A 22056-nucleotide genomic window follows, 5' to 3' on the forward strand; every position below is an offset into this window, starting at 1 on the left:
GACAATGAACACCTCTAAAGAGTCTGAATTAAAGGGTGTCTACCTCAACATCTTAATATTTGAAACTATGGCAAAGAAAATTGTCAGGTGTGGCTACTGGTGTAAATAAGCACACAAGTAAAAAAAAAAAAAAAAAAAAGTATAACTAAAAGGCATGGTAAGTCAAGGCAAGTTTATTTGTATAGCACATTTCATACACAGTGGCAATTCAAAGTGCTTTACAGAAATTAAATTAAAATATTCGTAAGTGAATAAAATAAATATTTATATTTAGTATAACCCGTATCAGGGGCCCGTTCTTCGTACCTCGCTAACTCAATTAGCTGGATTTGATTGTTGACGATTTGGCATGATCTTGGATTGTTTGGTTCTTCGAAGCTCATCCTGAACTTGCTGTCATAGCAACAGGTCCGTAAGCTTAAACCTGCTCGGGAGCAGGCTTATTTCATGTAAACAGGATTAGATTGCATCTTGAGGTGATACTTAAAATCTGTCCCAGCCACTGCTACTTTATTACAAGAGTGCATTTCTGAACCAGGGGCAATAATAATCATTTTAAATAATAATATAAAAATTTTATATTGTATATGTATATGAGAATGTATAATGTTGTGTATAATACTAGACAGCCACTTGATTGAGCGATTTATTTGTGATGGAATAATTACTTTATATAATTTTATTTTTATTGGTTTACACACATCACATGTTGTACAGTTAATCTGAGCCGTGCATTAAGTGATCACGGATATTATGGGAGTGGCTTGATGCAGCGCAAGAGAGGATAATTTGATCTTGACCCATAAGAAACTTGAATACTGTCACGTTACAAATCTGCTTCAAATTGAATTAAAAATGAAATTACAACATTGAAATAAAAATGTAAAGGGTGTACAAATACTGTATAAAATCGTGAATATAAATAATTGGTAATCATGTTATAAAAAAACAAAAAACATTTATCATTTATCTATTATAACTTTTATGTTGGTGTGGTGGTTTGGCTGTTTCCTTATAAAGGTCCAGAAATTCGTGGGGTTTTTATTGTATAATTTGTCAAGTTTTTTGCCAGGTGGCTTTTTAATTATATGATGTCATTACGTTGCTGTCTTGACGCCAGCCAATCGCTGCATTGCTGATCGTGGTTTCGAGTATCGATGCATCTGTCCTCTTCAGGGAACACAAGAACGCGCAGTGATCTTAGATCATTTAATCCAGATATTTTAATCCAATCCGCAAATTCGTTTGAAGAACCAAATTAGCCTGAGATCAGTTATCACGATTAAAAGATCTGGGATCTGTCAAATCATCTCAGATGTAATAAGCAACGTACGAAGAACGGGCCCCTGGAGTGGAAGAAAATGGAGAGTCAGGTTTACTTTAAAAATATTTGTCAGGTAACTGTGTGTTTAGACAGTACCCTTACAGACAAATCTTCTTGGCCTAACTTGAGGGCGTCTCTCTAGATGTTTTACCCGCCAGAGCAAATCTAAACGGGTCTTCCTCGCACCAGAGGGAGTACTCAAAAAAATATTGAGTGACATGAGTGGCCGTGTCTGTACTTTTGTTTTATACAAAATATTCAATCAACTATGCATCATTTGAAAGCTAAAACACTCAAGAATTTGTTTTTGCAATAAGTACACCAGAGAGGAAAGGGTTAAATGAAATGCTAAAGGACCGGCCATGTAAACATTAGCATAATACACGCCGTACTCATCTTTCATCTCCTGTCGTTCAGATCAGATCGGACGAATCCAATAAACACCCGCATACATGTCCGTGTAAGAGTTCACTCTTCAAAATGCATCCCAATTTTTAATCCAAAACAATGAAAAAATACGAAAAAAAACAAAAAAATCCACCGTTGTTTTCATGAGAGTTTTGCGTTAGAGTAATCAAACATGTCCATTTTCAATGAAATATCGATTCTAATCAGTTTCTGGTGATATCCCCTGTAAGAAAAGTCTCTTCCCTGTAATATGAATCCTCCCAGGTCTCTCTCCTTCAATCAGAGCCTTTCTGAGGAGTCATCATATAGAGGAAGCGCCTTACAGGCTTGATGAGCTGTCAATCATTGCGCCCATGGTTTTCATTGGATAAAGGCAGTTGATGCCTAGCCAATGTCTTGCCAACAAAGGTTTGATTGATGGACTTAGTAACCAATCAAAAGGCATTGTCTTGCGCAGTTTATGTAAGTAGGATTTGGTGAATACTACTAGTGCTTAGACTTTCATAACACCGGCACGCGCCTGCCTTTAGGCAGAAACTGCAGTGGATCGCACAGACTCTATGACTGACACTTCTTATCAACTAAATTAGTTTTTTACACTTTGTAATTTCTGTAAATAGTTGCTTTAGTTTTTCAGTAACTGTATATCCATTATAATTAGCAGTTTATTGCAGATTTATTTGAATAAAAAACTACTCTTTACAATTACAAATGTTCTGAAATAAAGGGTCTTTTTGAAAGGACGCCTAGTCTTTTCTTGACATAAAAGCTTACAGAAGCTCCATTACTGAGAGAATCATCCACAAATTTGAATCATGACATGATCAGACATTCAGTTTTATATTTAGGTTATTTTCAGGCTCTTAACATTAAATTATCTTTTTTCCCCCTAAGTAAACAATAAAAAAAAGTGAGTCACTTACATGTATATTTACATGTATATTACTCTGTTCCCATATTACTTTGAGTTATTATGACTCTTGGATAGCAAATTCTCAAAAATAGGGGCGCAGTTTAAGGGGTTAAGTGATTTATATACCAGTAATAATACTTTAAAATCTATTCTAAATGTAACTGGAAGCCAGTGTAAAGACCTGAAGACTGGTGTGATATGGTCATGTGTTCTGGTTCTGCTCTGCGTTCTGTCTAATTGACCCTTGTGGGACTCCGCATGTCATGGATGTCCACTTAGAGTTATGGTGACCTATACTCACATAATAACCTCTTCCTTCTGAATATGACCTGAACCATTTGAGGACCATCCCAGAAAGCCCAACCCAGTTATCCAGCCTGTCAAGAAGTATTTTGTGATCGACAGTGTCAAATGCAGCACTGAGGTTGAGTAGTACCAGCACTGATAATTTACCTGTATCAGTATTAAAGCGCATATCATTTATTATCTTTATGAGCACTTGAAAATTGTCAAAGTATCCGTTTGAGCTTAAGAATTTGTTCAGCTGACTGAAAACCACTTTTTCAATGATCTTGCCTATGAAGGGGAGATTTGACATTGGTCTGTAGTTGCTTAATATGGTGTTATCCAGGTTGCTCTTTTTCAGGAGAGGCTTTACTACTGCGGTTTTAAGGGAGTTTGGAAAAGTCCCAGAAAGAAGTGAGGCGTTTACCACTTCTAGGAGATCTGCTTCTAAACAGTTAAATACACTTTTGAAAAACGAAGTGGGAGTTAGGGTTAGGGTGTGTCCAGGGCGCAGGTTGATGTTTTAAGGTGCTGTACCATTTCTTCTAAATTTTTACAGTCGATTTCTTCGAAATAAGACATAATGACTAATTTCTGAAATTGTGGACGAGTTTGTCTGACCTCAGCATAGCATAAGGACATAATGATCGCATTTCTGATATTATTGATCTTCTCAGAAAAAAAGTAGGCAAATTCATTGCATTTGCTTTCAGAGAGCAATTCACTGGGAGGTTTGTTAGTCTCTCGACAGTAGCAAAAAGAGTGCGGGTGTTATTTATGTTTCTGTTTATAATATTTGAGAAGAAGGTCTGTCTAGCTTTGCCTAGATAAAAAGATAATATACAAATAAAAAGTAATAAAGTACACAAACAGGGTGGCACATTTATGTGACTTTTCATGTGTATGTTTATGTGTAAGAGTGATGTTATTATTACACTGATCACAAAAGTCTTTCTCCAGAGGGATTGCCCAGATGCTGAAATGTCTCCTTTTTCTAAACCTCTTGTCAGACTGAGGAACACACCATTTTCTTTCCAGAATGAGTTTTCAAATGCTGTTTCAGGTTTGAGTGATATGAGAAACTCTTCTCACACTGAAGGCACTTGTAAGGCTTCTCTCCAGTGTGGACTCTCATGTGAACCTTAAGCTGATCTTTAATCGTGAAGCTCTTTCCACACTGAGGGCAGGTGAAAGGCTTCTCTCCAGAGTGAACTCTCATGTGAATCTTAAAGCTTTCTCTTTGTTTGAAGCTCTTTCCACACAGTTTGCAGGTGTAAGGCTTCTCTCCAGTGTGGATTCTCATGTGGGTCTTAAGATTTCCTTTTAGTGAGAAACTCTTCTCACACAGTTTGCAGTTGTAAGGCTTCTCTCCAGTGTGAGTTCTAATGTGAACCTTAAGCTGGTCTCTCATTGTGAAGCTCTTTCCACACTGAAGGCAGAAGTAAGGCTTCTCTCCAGTGTGAGTTCTCATGTGAGTCTTAAAACTTCCTTTTTGTTTAAAGCTCTTTCCACACAGTTTGCAGGTGTAAGGCTTCTCTCCAGTGTGATATGTCATGTGGACATTAAGTTCTTTTTTCTGTTTAAAACTCTTTCCACACTGAGAGCATATGAACGGCCTCTCTCCAGTGTGAACTCTCAAATGAATTTTAAGATTTCCGTTTTGTGAGAAACTCTTTCCACACTGTTGGCAGGTGAAAGGCTTCTCTCCGGTGTGAATTCTCAAGTGGTCATCAAGGTTTTTTTTCAGTGTAAAACTCTTTCCACACTGAGGGCATATGAACGCCTTCTCTCCACTGTGGATTTTCAGGTGGAGTTTAACGTTTTGTTCTTGTGTGAAACTCTTTCCACACTGTTCGCAGGTGAAAGGGCTCTCTCCGGTGTGAAACCTCAAGTGGGCTGTAAGGATTTTCTTCTGGTTAAAACTCTTTCCACAGTGAGAGCAGGTGTAAGGCTTCTCTCCAGTGTGAATTCTCATGTGGGTCTTAAGATTTCCTTTTAGTGAGAAACTCTTCCCACAAAGTTCGCAGGTGTGAGGCTTCTCTCCCGTGTGTATTTTCATGTGGACTTTAAGGCTGTCTTTTCGACTGAAACTTTTTCCACATTCTTGGCAGGTGAAATGACTCTCTTCAGTGACTTTAAGGGTTGTAGTTTCTGTTTTAGGAGTCTGTGAGTAACTACACGTGAAATCATGCTGATCTTTCTCTTCCATTTCATCCAGTTCTTGACTCTCCTCTTTCAGCACCATCAGGTCTAGGGTAAAAAGAAACAAAAACACAAGTTGAATTGCACAAAAACAGTTAGACATGTGAAACATCAAATCCAGCATGCATGCTAGATCCTATACCCACTAAAAAGGTGTAACCTGTAATCTCAGATCCTCACAACTCTTTGTTGTCTAAAAGAGATGGTTCACCCAAAAAGTTGATATTAGCCTGAAAGGATAGAATAGTTGAAAATAACACCTAGATTTTTAACAGTACTTGCTGGTTTGATATGAGAACAAGCAAACCTCACACGTGAAATCAGTAGGAATATTGCTAGTGAGTTACGAAGTTCCAATAAAAATGATCTCAGTTTTGTCCATTTTCATTTTCAGAAAATTTGAATTAAGCCAATCTTTTATTTTTTGAACTCAAGCAGAGATTTTGTTGGTTTGGGCAGATGATTCGGTGGGTGTACAGACAGCATATATTTGGATGTCATCAGTAAGTAAGTACATTTTATTTATAGGGCACATTTAAAGTCAGACCAAAGTGCTGTACAAAATAATCATAAGATACAATAAAATAGAGTAAAAACACGAGATAACAGTTACTAATCCATAATTTAATAAATCAGGAAAGGCTAGATTTCTAGTCTAGATTCAAAAACAGAAATAGGAGCAACGGATTCCATAATCGTGGAGCAGAAACTGCAAAGGCCCTTTCACCTTTCAATTTAAAAACAATCAGCAACATTTTGAATTGAATTCTAAAATAGACAGGAAGCCAGTGAAGAGAAGCTAAAATTGGAGTGATATGATATATATATTCAGAGCATTTGCAGTAATGTTACATTCGCGGTAGATAGACGCAAGTGGCATTACATACTGCAATCAAACTCGGGTTCGGTCCAGGCAATCGAATCAAGTGTGAAAGCACCCTTATTATTATAACCGTTACCCCTTTTTGGCTTAAGTTATATATCAGAGTAGGGATGGAAAGGCTTAATCTTAATTTAGGTATAGGTAAAGAAACGAGTTTGCTTTGGTTTGCTCAACTATATTTCTGAAGACTCAGACTAAAATTTTACATTACACCAAAAGAAACAAAACAAAATAACAAACAAGGTAGAAACAGGAAGACATCAGTTACATCAATCAGCAAACAGGAAAAGTTCAGTGTTCGGGGAAACTTGACAGGTAAAGCTAATGAAAACACTTAGCTGATGGTGAAGCTGACCAGGTTTGGTGGTAGTTGAAATGTCCTTACAAAAGTCAGCACTTTTAGAAAACACAGTTCACTCCGAGATAATCCCAATGTTGAAGAAAGGAAAAGTGTCCTCCGGCCTTCTTTCCACCAGTGCAATCCAAACTCTCATTGTGCTCACGTTAAACGTCCAAGTGTCATGATCCAAGAAACAAACCCCAAAGTAGACAGTTAGCTGACGAAACCTCATGCAACTACTTTCCTCTCAAGAAAGAAAGCACAGGAATAAAAAGGTCCATCTAAATAGAAGACACGGTCACAATTAGCCTGAATAGCTCCATGCTCAACACACTCAAAATCATAGTTATACATTAAATACATGCTCTGGTTTTGGTAATCGTTGGAAAAAAACATTACTTCAGGTTTAGTACCTGGCTAAATACTCATCTATGAAGATGATTAGCGCCCACTAATGGAGTGGAAAAATATAACCACTAAGGTAACAGAGGTAAAGCTGTTACATTATGAAGATAGTACTGACCTGAACACATAATACAGTAAGCTTCAATTAACAATATCAATGAGAACAAACATATTATTCTTGTGCAAAACTTTAAGGCATTATTTTGACTCCATAGATGACCGGTTTCCTGAATTTTATACGTTTCACTGTATTATCCACCAAGAGCGATTGGTGTCTAAAAAGCTGAACTTGGATCACATTGAAATCTGTGCCTGAAATTGTCAATTGTATACACATGCATGCTCTCAATCACAGGCAGTTCAGAAATCTGATTGCAGAGCTTGATGAAGATCTTCCATCTGATCTACTCCTTCACTGCGCTGTGAGATGGCTTTCAAGAGGTAATGAGCTTTCTCGTTATTTTGAGCTTTTAAATCCAGTTGTGTGACTCTTTGCAGTGATGAGGCTTTCTTTTTTGACTCATCATGCTGAACAGGTTCACCACCCCTGCCCTATAGAATGTGGTGAGTATGGATGGAGGGAGACTTGCTCTTTTCAGTCTGCGGAGAAAGTTTAGGCACTTTTGGTGGTCCAGGTGATATCCTGTGTGATGTGCACCCCCAGGACCTTAGTGCTGCTGACTGTCTACAGTCAAGCTGTCGATGGTCAGTGGGGGTGATTAACGGAGTTTCTCCTGAAGTCCATCACAACCTCTTTTGTCTTTCCCACATTGAGGGACAGGTTGTTATTGCCACACCATACCGCCAGCTGTGCCACTTCCTCTCTGTAGTGTTTCATAGTTGTTGCTGATGAAACCTACCACCATTGTGTGGTTGGAGCTGAATTTGGCAGTGCAGTCGTGAGTCAACAGCGTGAAGAGTAGCTATTGACATTGCTTTGAGTCTTCAATTAATTAACAACTATTATGTCATACAGGAATATCTCATTGTTGCAATTGATACAAGTCAGACACAAGCTCCAAATGATTGTGTGGGACAGGGAACCCAATGCCACCACTTGGGCCAGCAGGCCCAAACTCCTCACACATGTGCAACCTCCTCAAACTCGATGGAGTCGAAGCAACCACGCAAGCTCATCACTTCTTCTTCAATCGGTGCAGAAAAACTTGATCGCCACTTCAATGCCATCAGACGGAACCATCGAAACTATGACCTGCGATTTCACGTCGGACGGTCTTCTACAGCTCAGGCTAAATGCAAGTAAAGTACGAAACACAAATCGTTGTGTAGTTAGTAAAACTCTTAACCCCCCTTTGTTCAGACAAAGGAGTTTATTAATGATGGTTCTTCCCAAAGGTTCTAGACTTTCTGCATAGCTTCTTCCATCTGTACTGACCCGGTTCTTCTTCTAACCTTACCTCTTGCTAGGGCTGGGCGATATTGACCAAAATTCATATCTCTGTATTTTTGGGATGAGTGGCGATACACAATATATATCTCTGTATTTTCTGCAAAGTGGAATAAATGTTTACTTGCAAGTCAAAACCTCATGTGAGATGTCACAAATCACCTTTAATAAAGCAGTTATGATCAAAATGAAATACAAAAACAGGGATTTCCCCCTTTGAAAATATATAGCTGCACAACATATCAACTGCTATATTTATATATATTAAATAACATAGATCCCTTTGTGCAAAAACAACAATTAAATTCAATTCCTCCTGCTCAACTAAATACACAGCTCTGTTGTGCAAGTTACAATGTAAACAGAAGAGGAGAAAACAACCACTTTGTCAGAACAAGTAGGATTTGAGGTAGAACATTCTTTACTAACAGTATTGTATTGTATATATCTCTTACAGATTGTGTGCAAGGAAAACTAGCCTATCAACAGCTTCAGGCTTTAGGGATGCCCTGTGGCAGGTTACAATGTTACCACTGCAACTGAAAACCCTTTCAGAAGGGGAACTGGTAGCTGGTACCAAAAGGTACTTCCTTGCTAGGTGGCTCAGTGCTGGAAAGAGTGTTTCATGTTCCTTCCACCATTTGAGAGGAACGGTGTCACTCTCTGCGTTAGCTGACTGCAAGTAGCTTAAAAGTTCAGTTTCAATTGCCTCCCTCCGTGTCAGTGCTGTGCTGATTGTAGTTGTTGTGCTCTGCTTGAAGAAGCTTGCAAGTGACTTCTTCTTCTTCTTTGCTGTTGGTGGCGTTATTTCTACTTGGTCTGTTGGCATAGCTGCAGTGGGCACAGCTGGGTCAGGCTGACAGCTGCCCTGATCGGCCAGCAGAGATTCTGCCTCAAAGACAGCTTATTTTTTCATTGCATCAACCTTTTCACTTGGTGTGTATTTGTCCTTGAACCGTGGATCCACAAGTGAGGCCATGTCCAACAGGTCACTAGTTGCTGGGTCAGCATACTTGGCCTTAAGATCTTGATTGATTTGCACAGCTCGCTGTCGCCCTCTACATATGCCAGAAGACTTGTGTTGAAAAGGTGAAGTACAGGTCTAACATATGAGATGGTGACATACTCCTCACCTGACAGAGCATCTGTGAAGTCCTGAAGGGGTTTCAGAGCCTTCTGAATTGACTCCAGGACCTCAATGTCCTGCCATGTAGGACTTTTTATCAGCAGATAAGACTTTTGTGATCACTCCCTCCTGCTCCAGGAACCTCTCTATCATTTGCTGCCGTGATCCCCAGCGTGTGGCTGATTCTGTGATGAGCTGGTGAGCTGGCAGACCCATCTGAATCTGGACTTCAGCGAGCTCTCTTCTCTTCTTCCAGCTATAGGAGAAGCTGCTGACAACTTTCTTGCACAGAGAAATGGCCCGGCGGATGCGATTGTCATCCATGCCATGCCCTTAAAACAAAAGAAATGAATTAATACAATAAAAAATAACCAAACATTGGAGGTAAGTATAAAATGTACAGCAATCTATGTCACAACTATATAGTTATAACTAATCCAGCTATAAAGGAGTTATATAATTTATAGACAACAATTACATCAGTTGTATATGCATTTATAGTTGCACATTTAACATTAATATATTGTACATCTGATTTAACAAAGTACTGCAAAGATCAGATATATGCAAGTGAGATTTTTTAAATTTAAATATGCAGATCATCACTCGTGTTTAATAGATTTTTTGATGAAACTACTACGTTTAAATGTTGCCTTAACATTTTTTAAATACACTGTATTATTCTGTTTACGGCTGTAAGCAGTTATTACTGCAAACATTTTATGAGCATAATATGCTTCAAAAGTTAAACAAATACAAAGATAGCACTCACCAATGGCCAGATGAAGTCGGTGACCAAAGCACTGCCTCCTCAGCCACTTCTTCAGTTCCACCGCTTTTATAACGTTGCTGCCATTGTCGGTCATTATACCAACCAGTCCCTTTTCGTTGAGCTTCCAGTTTGTAAGTGCATCCTGCAGTGCTTCAGCTATATGCTCCCCAGTGTGGTTTTGGGGAAGAAAGCTGGTCTGGAGACACGCAGTTTTCATTTCCCAGTCTTCAACAAAATGTATTGTCAAACTCATATACGGCTCACATGTCCTGCTTGACCATATATCAGTTGTCAGCGCAAAATGAGTCACTTTTGCGAGCCGTTCGGAAAGCTTTCCTCTGACCTCGGTGTACATTTCTGGCAGAGCTTCAGTTGCAAAGTACTTGCGACTGGGTTACTGGTATCTTGGGTCAATGGTTTTTAGCAGTGTTTTAAAACCTTCATGTTCAACTGTTGCAACAGGAACCATATCTTTTGCGATGTGGAAAGCTACCGCCTTTGTTATATCACGCCATCTGGAACTTTTCTTTTCATAAGGCACACTGCGGGTAAAGGAAAATTCCAACGAGCTTTGTTTTGGGACAGAAACCGATTCAGGTTGATTAGTCTTCGTGGCTGAGGTTGTAGCAGATGAACCACTCATCGTACTGCACTTTATGGTGATGCTGTAAGTGGTGGAAGAGATTTGACGTGCTTCCACTTTTTGACATTGTTTACAGATGGCTTTGTTTTGCTGCTCATCGGATCTTTTCAATCCAAACCATCTCCAAATAATTGAACCACAGTTTTTCTTTTTACTAACCAGATCATCTTCTGTAGTGTGGACCGGCGCTGTGTTTTCCTCCATGTCGTGAGAAATGCATGGGGGAGGGTCGCATCAAACCATATCGATATAGACGGTATTGTCTCATCCCGTATCGCGTTGATAAAGAATATCGATATATTTCCAAAACATGGTATACCGCCCAGCCCTACCTCTTGCCATGTATGTTTTGTGTATGTACTGTATGTTTTGTGTTAGTTTTAGTCTTGTCCACGCTTTAGTTAATAACATTTGTGCACAATAAATGTTTGGTCCTGACTCCCTGCCTGCAAACAAATTGTCCCTTAAATGATCGATCTTGTTATACTCTCTAGGCATAGAATTATTCTTCTGTGGCCATGAAAAATATAATTTTCTAAGAATTAATTAATAATCAATACTGAACGTCCATAGGACGAACTGATTGAATGATTGTAATGTTAATGTAGCTACATCAAGTTAGTCTATTTATCTGATTCAAATATTCATAATTAATCATAATGAGTTATGAATAATTATTAATATTTCCCTTCAGAGCTAATTCGCTACAACATGAAACGTCCACAAGACATTGGGATAGGAACTTTATGCATGTCAATCCACAGTTATTTTACTTTTATTGTCTTTTTATGTTCTTTTATATTCTTGTAATGCTATAATGTCTCAATGTTAATGTTAACTCTTTCAACTGTTAAACAAAATGAGTTTGCATTGCATATGCTGGGGAGAGGAATATCTGATGAAACACCCACAGAAGAGAGATATGAACTTTATGCATGTCAATCCACAGATGAAACCTTCTTCAGTGCTGGTGTGGATGACAATAAACCCCCATTGGTGAACAGCAGTGAAAGTGTCCTGGGTTTCTTTATTCACAACGCAGAGAGAGAACGTAACAGCGGTCAGCTGCGGACCGGTTACATTTAAAACATCCTGATTTGATAAAGTGATTTTAGGATTAAAATCTGTTTTAGACATTAAAAGGTGATCTCGCAGTTCACATTTTGTTGTTGGTAAAATAAATGTATTTGTTAGATATGGTTGCAAATTTATGATTTTCATTGTTTTTAATTCAGAGGTAGATATTGGGTTTGATGTTACAAAAAATAGCTTTTTCTTTATTGTTTCTCCTCATTTGAAGTGTGTCATCATTGATTTCATCATGGTAAACACAGATAAAGAGTGAAGAAAGAGTTTGAGAATGGACCGCACCTGTTTGCTCCTCAATTTCTTCATGTTTGACTCTGAATGTTTCCTCAATCTTCACGTCTTCACTCTCCTCTTTAATAAACGCCATCTTTATAATAGTGTGTCACATTGATCTCAGTGGCTTCAGCAGGAGTTCTTCTGTGTGTTTGGACACTCTGTCAGGTTTAAGATGAGAATAATGAACAGGAGCCACACTAAATCTAATGAACACTAAAAATTTTCATTAATGTTGTTAATACATTATAATTTTACGTTCAAAAATAACTCATCTCAAAGTTCTCTATATTGCTCTCTGAATGGGTTGGACTGGTTTAAACACTTTAAATGATTAAAAACACAAACCTTTCTTCAGCAGACTCACAGATGCAGAAGTGTGGCGCAGACTTATGACGTCATGACGCCACACCAAAATAAAAGTCCTGTTCACAATAATAGAAATTCACATACAGAAAACAAATTCAAAGGATCAAATCGTCATGAATAAAGCAAAGTATCTTGATCTTCATATTATAAAGGATTGAGAAAAACTTATATTTCAAATTTATTAAGATTTTGTAGTTAAAAATTATGTTTTTGGTTAAATTATTAATATATCCGTCTTATTCCATCTCAGTTTCTCCACAGAATATAAGGGCAATAAATAAAATCAAATTTCATCTTTGTTTTGTTAAAGTGCATATTATCAAAAGGGCCGTGACTGTAAAGGATTACACTGATGATGGGTTTAAAACAACGGATTTTGTGTAAAACATCAATTAAAATAGTTTAAATACTTTCTTCTTAATGGAAAGTGTATTTTCTTTTACATCTCTTAAACTCTCAGATTCACAAACAGGTTCTCATTTACTGGAAATTGATTTACAAAAATAATTTTATTCCTTATAATAACCCTCTATGGAATAACAGATACATGGTGAAATATAACAAATCCATCTTCTATAAGGAACTTTTGGTCTGTCTTCTGATCTTATTGATTTCAGAGGTAATGCTTTTGTATGAGCAATTTTGTTTAGAATTCTTTCTTTTTTTTGTGAAGTAGAAAGAAAAATTGTTAATTGATTAAAGCCATACATGTTCATACATTTTCTTTAATTGGCAAACATCTGATAGCATATTCAGTTGTTTATACTCATCTACCCTTATTACGAGTGAATGATGATATGTGCTATGCTCCTATATAGGCATTACATTTTATGTTTGAAATACAATTTTACCTGTACTTTAACTCTTTCTTTGCCAGCAGCAAATGATAATGTGATAATTTTCACAAAATTGATGGCTCCTAGAATATTTTGCTGTATCAATATCTGAACATATAGCATATATAAAGAAAGAAACAATAACAACAAAAAAAATTTCTTATTTCATACATTCTTTTTTAAGTTTCATAAAAAAGCAACATTTTGAACAAAAAGCTTAAAGGGGGGTGAAATGCTGTTTCATGCAAACTGTGCTTTTTACACTGTTAGAGACTTGGATTTTTATCCTAAACATGGACAAAGTTTCAAAAAAAAAAAGTTGGACATTTGATGGAGTATTTCTGTGCCAAAAATACTCCTTCCGGTTTCTCACAAGTTTCGGAAAGTTTGTTTCGAGTATGGGTATATGTGACATCAGATGGGGCGGAATGTCCTTGTACGGGCCGTACGGGCTCTTCTCCCGGAAGTTAATGAGACAGTGGATGGAGTTTGTTTTTCCGGAGCAGCAACGGAGTTGTGCAAGTGTTTGTTTGTTCCCTGAATTTTGGCGACGATGGTTTATAAACAAGGTACAGTTCAACTCAGGATTTGTAGCTCGTCTAATGCTGAAAGATGGAGCGGTCCCAGATATTAAGGTTCATAGTCGTGTGATGGTAGCAGGCGGTGAGTAAAACTGGTTCAAATGTCTGTGTTGTTAGCTATCGACTCTATTGTTTTTCTATGTAAACATGCACAGCTCAACGCAATAGCTGCGTGCGCTCGTGACTCTTTAGCTTCACCCAAACGATACGCCTCCAGCCACTCTGCTTTTTTCGGAAAGACTCGGTACAGCACAAGGATATTATAGTTTTGCCTTTTTTAAATTAGTTTTTATTTTATTATCGTTTTCAATTTTGCTACAAATTTCAGTTTAGTTTTAGTTAGTTTTATAAATAGTTTTGCTTGTTTTAGTTTAGTTTGTTTTTTGTTTGTTTTTGTGAAATATCAGGAAACAAATGTGTATAATGTCATGGGTATGACATAGGTATTACAAAAAGAGGGTGAAATATGAGGACGTTCCCCATGTCCTCACTTTTCAAAATGCTTATAAATCACACAGAACAAGGTTTTTTTTCACAGAAAGTGAACTGCACAGTCTCCTGTGATGGGTAGGTTTAGGGGCAGGGCAGTGTGTGTGTGTGTGTGTGTGTGTGTGTGTGTGTGTGTGTGTGTGTGTGTGATGGGTAGGTTTAGGGGCAGGGCAGTGTGTGTGTGTGTGTGTGTGTGTGTGTGTGTGTGTGTGTGTGTGTGTGTGTGTGTGTGTGTGATGGGTAGGTTTAGGGGCAGGGGCAGTGTAAGGGGATAGAAAATAAGTTTTTTACGGTATAAAAACCATTACGCCTATGGAATGTCCACATTTCACAAAAACAAACATGTGTGTGTGTGTGTGTGTGTGTGTGTGTGTGTGTTTGTTTTTGTGGTTTACAAGGACTTTTGACCTGAATACGCACCAGCATTACGGGGACATTTGGGTTTATGAGGACAGGGGCCATGTCCTCATAATTCCGGCAGTGTGGATGTCATTTACTATGTCCCAGAAGCATCCTCTCCAATTTTGGCGCGATGTCCTTACATACCACAAAACCCTGAAATTTTACTATACACAGTGTATCCCTGATTTCGGGAGTGCGCCCCCGGAGCCAGGTCCCGGTATAACACCTGCGTCATCAAAAATTTGCATAATACACACAAGTGTAAGTTTTGAGGCCTCTGATTGGACAGATCGGTTCCGGTAGGCGGGAAATCGTGAAAACAAGATGGTGCCGGTGGGCGGAGCTTCATTCAGCTTCAGCATAAGTCTGTATAATAAGCAACATAATGCAAAATACTAATTATTTAAGTATTTTTGCAAGTAATATATTAATTATATGATAAAATCCCGTTTATATTATGATAAGTGTGGTGTAGTCAGAGGTGTATGGGGCAAGTTAATTCCTGTTTGGACCGGACATGAGAGGACTGCGGACCTGATGAAGGCAACTGTTATTTAAAGGTAAGTTATAACACTGTTTAATAATGTTATAATGCTTCTCTAATAGCCTGTGGGTCCGTTTGTCTTATTTGTGCATGTCCTGTTAGCTCTTCCCAGCTCGTTTTACACTTAGAAAGCAGCTAGCGCTTGATGCTAACGGTGCTAGCGCACTTATAGTGATTCTATTTACAGGCAATCAGCGATGCTCGTCATTTAAAACTTGTTTAATAAAGCTGGCACATTATATTTTATTTACAGAGTATTGTTAAAGGTAATATTAAAGCTTAAATGTTACCCAGGTTAATAGAGATGCACAATATTTAAAAAAAACTGATATGGCAATATTGTTTTTTTCCCCTGCAATATATAATGCAATATGAAAAACAATTTCACCAGATGACTTAAATAGCTTTATTTGGAAATAACTAATCATTCTAGAATGATTGGTGTGATTTTGTAGGGGTGTGCGTCTGCATAGAAAATAATAAACTGCAAGCATAGATACAAAAATGGAACAAAAATATGAAATAAACAGTGCCTCATGTTTTCCAGGTAAGTCTAATAGCATTTAGGAACAGTAATAAGGGTATATAGAGTAATCAACTGTAAAATAACACTGCATAGTCTTTACTGTATACATCAGATATAATTATTCCTGGTTAAAGCTACAAAACAGATTTTTTTCTTTGTATTTGGATGTTTTATTGCAATTAATGACAGTCCGCAGCAGTTTATTAGGCTGTTTTCACTATAAGAGATCCACTATGATCCATATAGCCTACTTGACTTCACATAGGGCTATACTCCAATGTCACTACCATGAATAGGTATGAATGATAAAGCAATGTATTGTGCAGCCCTACAAGTTAATGTTCATGGCTTTAATGCATCACATTACATATGTGTTCATTACAGTATGTCAGGTTGTGTGTGGCTTTACACCAGTTTTATGAGGACACCGTTTTATGAGGACATCATAAGAACATGTTCTTGATGTTTGACTTGACTGAAGGATCTCAGGGTGTTGTGTTAGTTTGAGAATCCTGGTCTATGAGGACACTAGTTTTACCGGGACACTGTGGTGCACATATGGAATACTAGGATCAATACTGATAACCCATAATTCACAGCTCATTTCGGCTAATACCAATATCGAAAAATATTTATTATAATTATTATAATATATATAATAATTGAAGAAGAAAAAAATAGGACCCTCGGTTGAAATTGGCTTTCAATATGTAATACTAAAATGAGTATTTATTTGTCTTTATTTTGTTTAGATTTTTATTTGCTCTTCTTTTTTTCCAGATGATAACTGAGAAGAATCAGATTAAACCAAACAAGATACAGCAACTCTAAAGGTATCCAAGAAGGTAATGTAATAATTGAGTTATTCCTTAAAGAATAGAACAGATTTCAGCTCAGAAACAGATCGTTTGCCAGAGTTATCAGTCACTGAATTATGATTGTGTGTAAAAAGTGAGTCAGGATCACTTACTGTACAACTAGCACAGACGCAGTGTCTCGTATCACTCTCTCATACACACAAATACTGGAGCTCAGGTGCCGTCCAAATGTGTCTAGTGACCAGTGTCCCGGTAAAACTAGTGTCCTTATAGACCAGACTTCTGTCAAACTAACACAACACACTGAGTCAAAGTCAAACATCAAGAACATGTTCTTATGATGTCCTCATAAAACGGTGTCCTCATAAAACTGTTGTAAGACACACACACACACAACATGACATACTATAATGAACACGCATCTAATGTGATGCATAAAAGACATTAACATTACCTTGAAATATTGATTTGAAATTGAACTATTTTGTAATCTTGTATATTATCTCAAATCAATATTTCATGTGCAAATATTTATTGATGGGTAGTTATGTATGATTATCTGATTATCCTGTCCATGGTTATTTTGTATTAATTACTGGCTGACTGTACATTATCCCTTTGCTATATTCCATATATTATGTTTTTAGGTGAAGTGTTTCTGTATGTAACGCTTTATTTCATATGTTCAGATAAGCCGTCAGACCCAGCCATCAGGCAGTGGTGATTGTGCTGCTCTTACTGTGGGTCTACATGAGGTAAGTGAGAGTTGTGCTGTAAGAGAATGAGCAAACCAAGCAAACACACGTGTGAGATCTAGGCTGTTCACATATTTACACCAGTGTTTCATGTCTAATTTGATGTTTTGTAGACTCTCTGTGAGGTTGATCCCTCCACACTCTGTCCCAGTCAGAAGTCAGAGATACAGAGAGTACAGAAGGTATTGTTTTTTTTTTTTTTCTTTTTGGAAATTAAAATTAGGGATGCACCAATATAAACATTTGGGCAGAGTTCGATAACTGATCGTTCTTTATATTTGAAAGCCGATAACTGATATATTGGCCGATTAATCTAAATCCAAATTTTATATACTTTGAGAGCCTGATTACAAAAACAAAAGGCTCCTCATTAAAAGCCATGACTCAAACACTTCAACATAAATCAAACCCATACAGTACAGTAGCCATTCATTCTATTGGCTATCATATGATTGTAAAAATTTAATTAATTAACTTTCTTTATAAAAAAAAAAAAAAAAGACAACACTTTACAATAAGTTTTCATGTTGTTAGTGTTAGCTAACATGAACTAACAATGAATGAACAACACTACAGGATTATTAATCTTAGTTAACGTTAATCTCAACATGTCTAGGATCCAGTGTTGTATCTGTTCATTTAGTGCACACTGTGAACTAACATCAACTCACATATTTTATTAACTCACATTAACAAAAGTTTTGCTCTGTTAGTTCATGTTAGTTAATGCAATAACAAATGTATTGTAAAGTTTTACCCAAAACATCTATTGCCTTACAAATAATAATAAATAAAATGAAATTAAAATGCAAACAAGTCATGGGCAACATTACTTAGGCTACATAAAGAATCAAATGCCTGTGCCATGGATAAATCAAATCAAATGGACAATAAGGGAATAATTTTACTCATATTGTTGATGAAAATGATACAAGAACAATAAAAGTACTACTTCTGATAAATAATGCATCAATACTTTTGAAAACATATTAACATTTTTAAAATTACAGTAATATTATGCGCGTTTAATAGGATGGTTTCAAATAACGTGTGTGTTTGAGGTGCGCGCGCTAAAGCTGAAGAGCTGAATGAAGACACCATAAACCCAAGCGCTTTTGTTTAGCTCAATGGAACACAACCTATATATGATCAATTAGATATTTATACAAAATAAACACAATATTACAACTCATACTTGCACAAAATCATGCATAGATGAACTTGAACTAAGTTACGTATTGAAACTCCTGTTGTGGACGCACGGCAACTAAACCCAAAGAATTCACAGCGTTTTATTCAGATAGTTTTCTCATTATAATGTAATTTATATATGACAGTCCCAATTATTGTTATTAATGTTCTGCGTTGAAGCCAATGAGCATCAGCGGTACAATGAAGAGCTTTGCTTGAGTTATTTAACTAAAGGAAACACATCCTATATGAGAGAAATCAAAGGTTTATACTACATAACTTTACTATCACGACTTATATCTGCACACATTGATGCAAATGCACAAGTGAACTTGACTGTGTTTGTCAAAATGTGGAACTCCTGTTGTTCAGCGCGTTCTTCCCACAACAGCGCTGAAGCACGGCAGTCTTCAGTCTTCTCATTATAATGTTATGTATATATGACAGTCAGTTATTATTGTCCTGCATTGCTGTTTGAGCTCGCGTGTGGAAGAGATGATCACCGGTTGGCCTACAGTGAAGCACTTTACTGCAGCGTTCAGTAACTCATCCTATCTGAGATAAATCAGATATACACAACATTTTAAAAATATTACATAATTCCACAAAATGCTGCGAATGCACAAACAAACTCTCCCTGTAACACCGCGCTGATTGTGATGCACCTTGACTGTGTCTTCCTTTTCAAAGTGATTCAAACATTTCACAACCATCATGGTGAACAGTACACATCTGAAGCTGCAGGAAATAATCCATTATTTATTAATCTTAATATATCGGCCTCATTGTTATTATCAGATGGAGTCCAGTGTCTGTGCTGCTTCATTTGGATCATCTCTGAATCTTTGTCTGTAGTTGAATGTTTATCTCTTCTTTCTTTATCTTGCTTTCAGGTGAGCCCTGAGAAGGACCAGTTCTCATTGGATGATCAAGGCTGTGCTGAGATGGTAATAAAAAGAGCATTGCATCATTTTAGAAAATGCTAGTCTAGTAAGAACCTTTTCATGTGTTTTTACTGATATGATTTGTCAAAACAATTCCATTTACACTTGGCCACATAAATAGGCCTTTGCAAAACGGATATATATCCAATTTTTTATTTCCATGCTATACGCTGGTTTAACGGTGTTCACGTCATCGTAAAACTACCGCTATGAGAAGCATTTTATTTATCATCAGCTAATTTCAAGATCAATAGGAGAGAGAGTAGCATCAGCACTGGTTAAATAATTTATTCTCACTACTTTTGATGAAGATGAGCGCTGTCATATCTGACTAGAACATGTCATATAGCCTAAAACACGCTCTCACTTGTTTATAATTTGGCAGTTTTGTGAGGAGTAAAGTTGTGGTAAACCATATGCGGTTTCAACAACCATCTGCATTTACACTTGTCCAGTTTCATCTGGAATGCGTCTCAGACCACCTCCTGAAGTGCTTTGAGTCACCGGATTTTATGCCGTCTCCAAATGTGTTTGTGTAATAACATAAATTGTCTTTGTATCTTGCGGCATGCACTTTGGTAAAGCGTCTCTAAAATGAAATTAAAATCAAAAGCACGATATAGCTTCGTGCCCTTATCAAATCACAAAAGACGATAATGAAGTAAGTCTACAGTTTGTTGTGCTGCGTGTTTCAAACTGAACCGCACACTTTCCTCACTCGATCAGCTCATGATCTGGCATTGCCCACGCCTCGTTTCACAGCCAATGAATGCAGTGAACTCCATCTCTGCATGTGCCTTGAGTTTAACATGCAGCGAGCACAACTTACACTCTATTAGCACATTTGCATTATATCCAACATTTTGTGGACAGTTGATTTACAGTATTTCACCCCATTTGTAATAAGATGCGTTTATAAACCTGTTTCCACTGAAACTGCAGGCTTCTGCCAGTATAACAGCTTAAGCGAAGAAATTAAGAAAGAAGTATTGTAAAATAAAATAATCATTATAAAATATACATTTTTCATTGACAGTAGTAGTATATTAGTATCTTAGCAACAATTATAATAATAGTGATCTAAAAGTATTATAGTTATTATGGTAACACTTTACAATAAGGTTGTATTAGTTAACATTAGTTAATGCATTAGTTAACATGAACTAATCATGAACAATGCCTGTAGCTTTACTGTTTTTGTAAGGTTATCTTACTGTACATATTTACATTAGTTTACACAGCAGTTCACACACACTACGGATGAATATTTCTAACTCACCATCTTACTCTAAAGGTAAAAATGCTGTTGTATTCCTTATCAACATTATTAAAACAAAGCATGTATATTATTGGATTTTGAGAACCTTATTATCACGTGTACCCTATTTCAACATTAACTGATGTGTTAACATTTGTAGGTTCATTAAATAATAATAAATGCTTTGTTAATGACAAGTCATGTTGATAAAGAGTCTACAAATGTTAATAACACATCAGGTAATGTTGAAATAGTGTACACTTTACAACAAGGGTAACAAAATCCATCAATACATGCTTTGTTGAATGTTAGTAATGATAGTAAAGTGCGTATAAACATGAACAACCTGTCTGTTGATGTTTAGATGGTTTCCACTTTAGAATTATGTTTGCCAACAGCCCAAAATCAATGGCTTAATATTAAATAATGTTGATAAGGTACACAACAGAATTTGTACCTTTAGAGTAAGATGATGTGTTAGAAATGTTCATTTTAAGCCAGTGGTTTTAAGACAGTTATATACGGTGTGTGTGTGTGTATATAAATATATATCTAATATATAATGCTGCAGTGTGTCAGTAGGTAATATCAGTTTACATTTCTAAACATTCCTTTTGCCATTAATTGTAATAATCAGTTATCAATAATCAGATTTTTTATATAGTGAAACTTTTCTAGAAGAACATTAATGGAATCAGTGTTGCAACAACATTGTAATTCTGGCCTATACCAATAAGTTGATCATGTTCATGTTGGTCAAAAACTTAAAAAGGAGGTGTTTAATATAACATTTCTTCTCCAGAATAATATTTTGAATGTCATTTGAAATGTGATTTTTTAGATATCAGGTGTATATTCAGTTTTAAGATCTAGATACAGGTTTGAGTTTCTGATCAGTGTATAACTGATTTCTTCCAGGTGTTCAGAAGATGCCCATTGAGAAAACCACTGAAGTTTCTCAAGGTACCTGAGGTTTAAATCAGAATACCTCCATCAGTGTAAGTACAGGAGATCTCATATAGTTAGAGCTTACAAAAGCATGTGTTCTTCTGTACAGACAATGACAGTGAGGCAGAAATTGAAAGGACAAAACGTGTGCTGGTCAAATGCTGAAGTTACAGCTGTAATTGAACATTTTAAGGCTCATATAGCCAAAGGAGAACTGGCCACACTGACTGAAAGACCGCAGTGTAAGATCGCTGAGGATCCTGTTTTGGGAAAGCACAGAGGACAAAAGATATTTTGTAAGAAATCGAGGAATTACCTTGAAAA

At 36.8% G+C, this 22056-nt stretch overlaps 1 protein-coding gene across 2 annotated transcripts; it reads right to left on the reverse strand.

The window, feature by feature from the left end:
- Positions 1-3506: 3506 nt before the first annotated feature.
- LOC307136883 (uncharacterized protein) lies at positions 3507-12481 on the reverse strand. Of its 2 annotated transcripts, none has more exons than XM_079834217.1 (3): positions 12420-12481; positions 12081-12232; positions 3507-6636 (listed from the first exon to the last, which is right to left on the reverse strand). In XM_079834217.1, exon 3 carries the CDS (start codon positions 5254-5256, stop codon positions 3937-3939), a length of 1320 nt encoding a protein of 439 aa, XP_079690343.1. In that variant the 5' UTR covers positions 5257-6636; positions 12081-12232; positions 12420-12481; the 3' UTR covers positions 3507-3936. The 2 variants fall into 2 exon arrangements, with proteins under 2 accessions (XP_079690343.1, XP_079690342.1); XM_079834216.1 differs by having other exon boundaries at positions 3800-5180.
- Between the last annotated feature and the right edge of the window lie 9575 nt (positions 12482-22056).

The sequence above is a fragment of the Gobio gobio genome, assembly GCF_949357685.1.
Source record: "Gobio gobio genome assembly, chromosome: 14".
In the NCBI taxonomy this organism is placed as follows: domain Eukaryota; kingdom Metazoa; phylum Chordata; class Actinopteri; order Cypriniformes; family Gobionidae; genus Gobio; species Gobio gobio.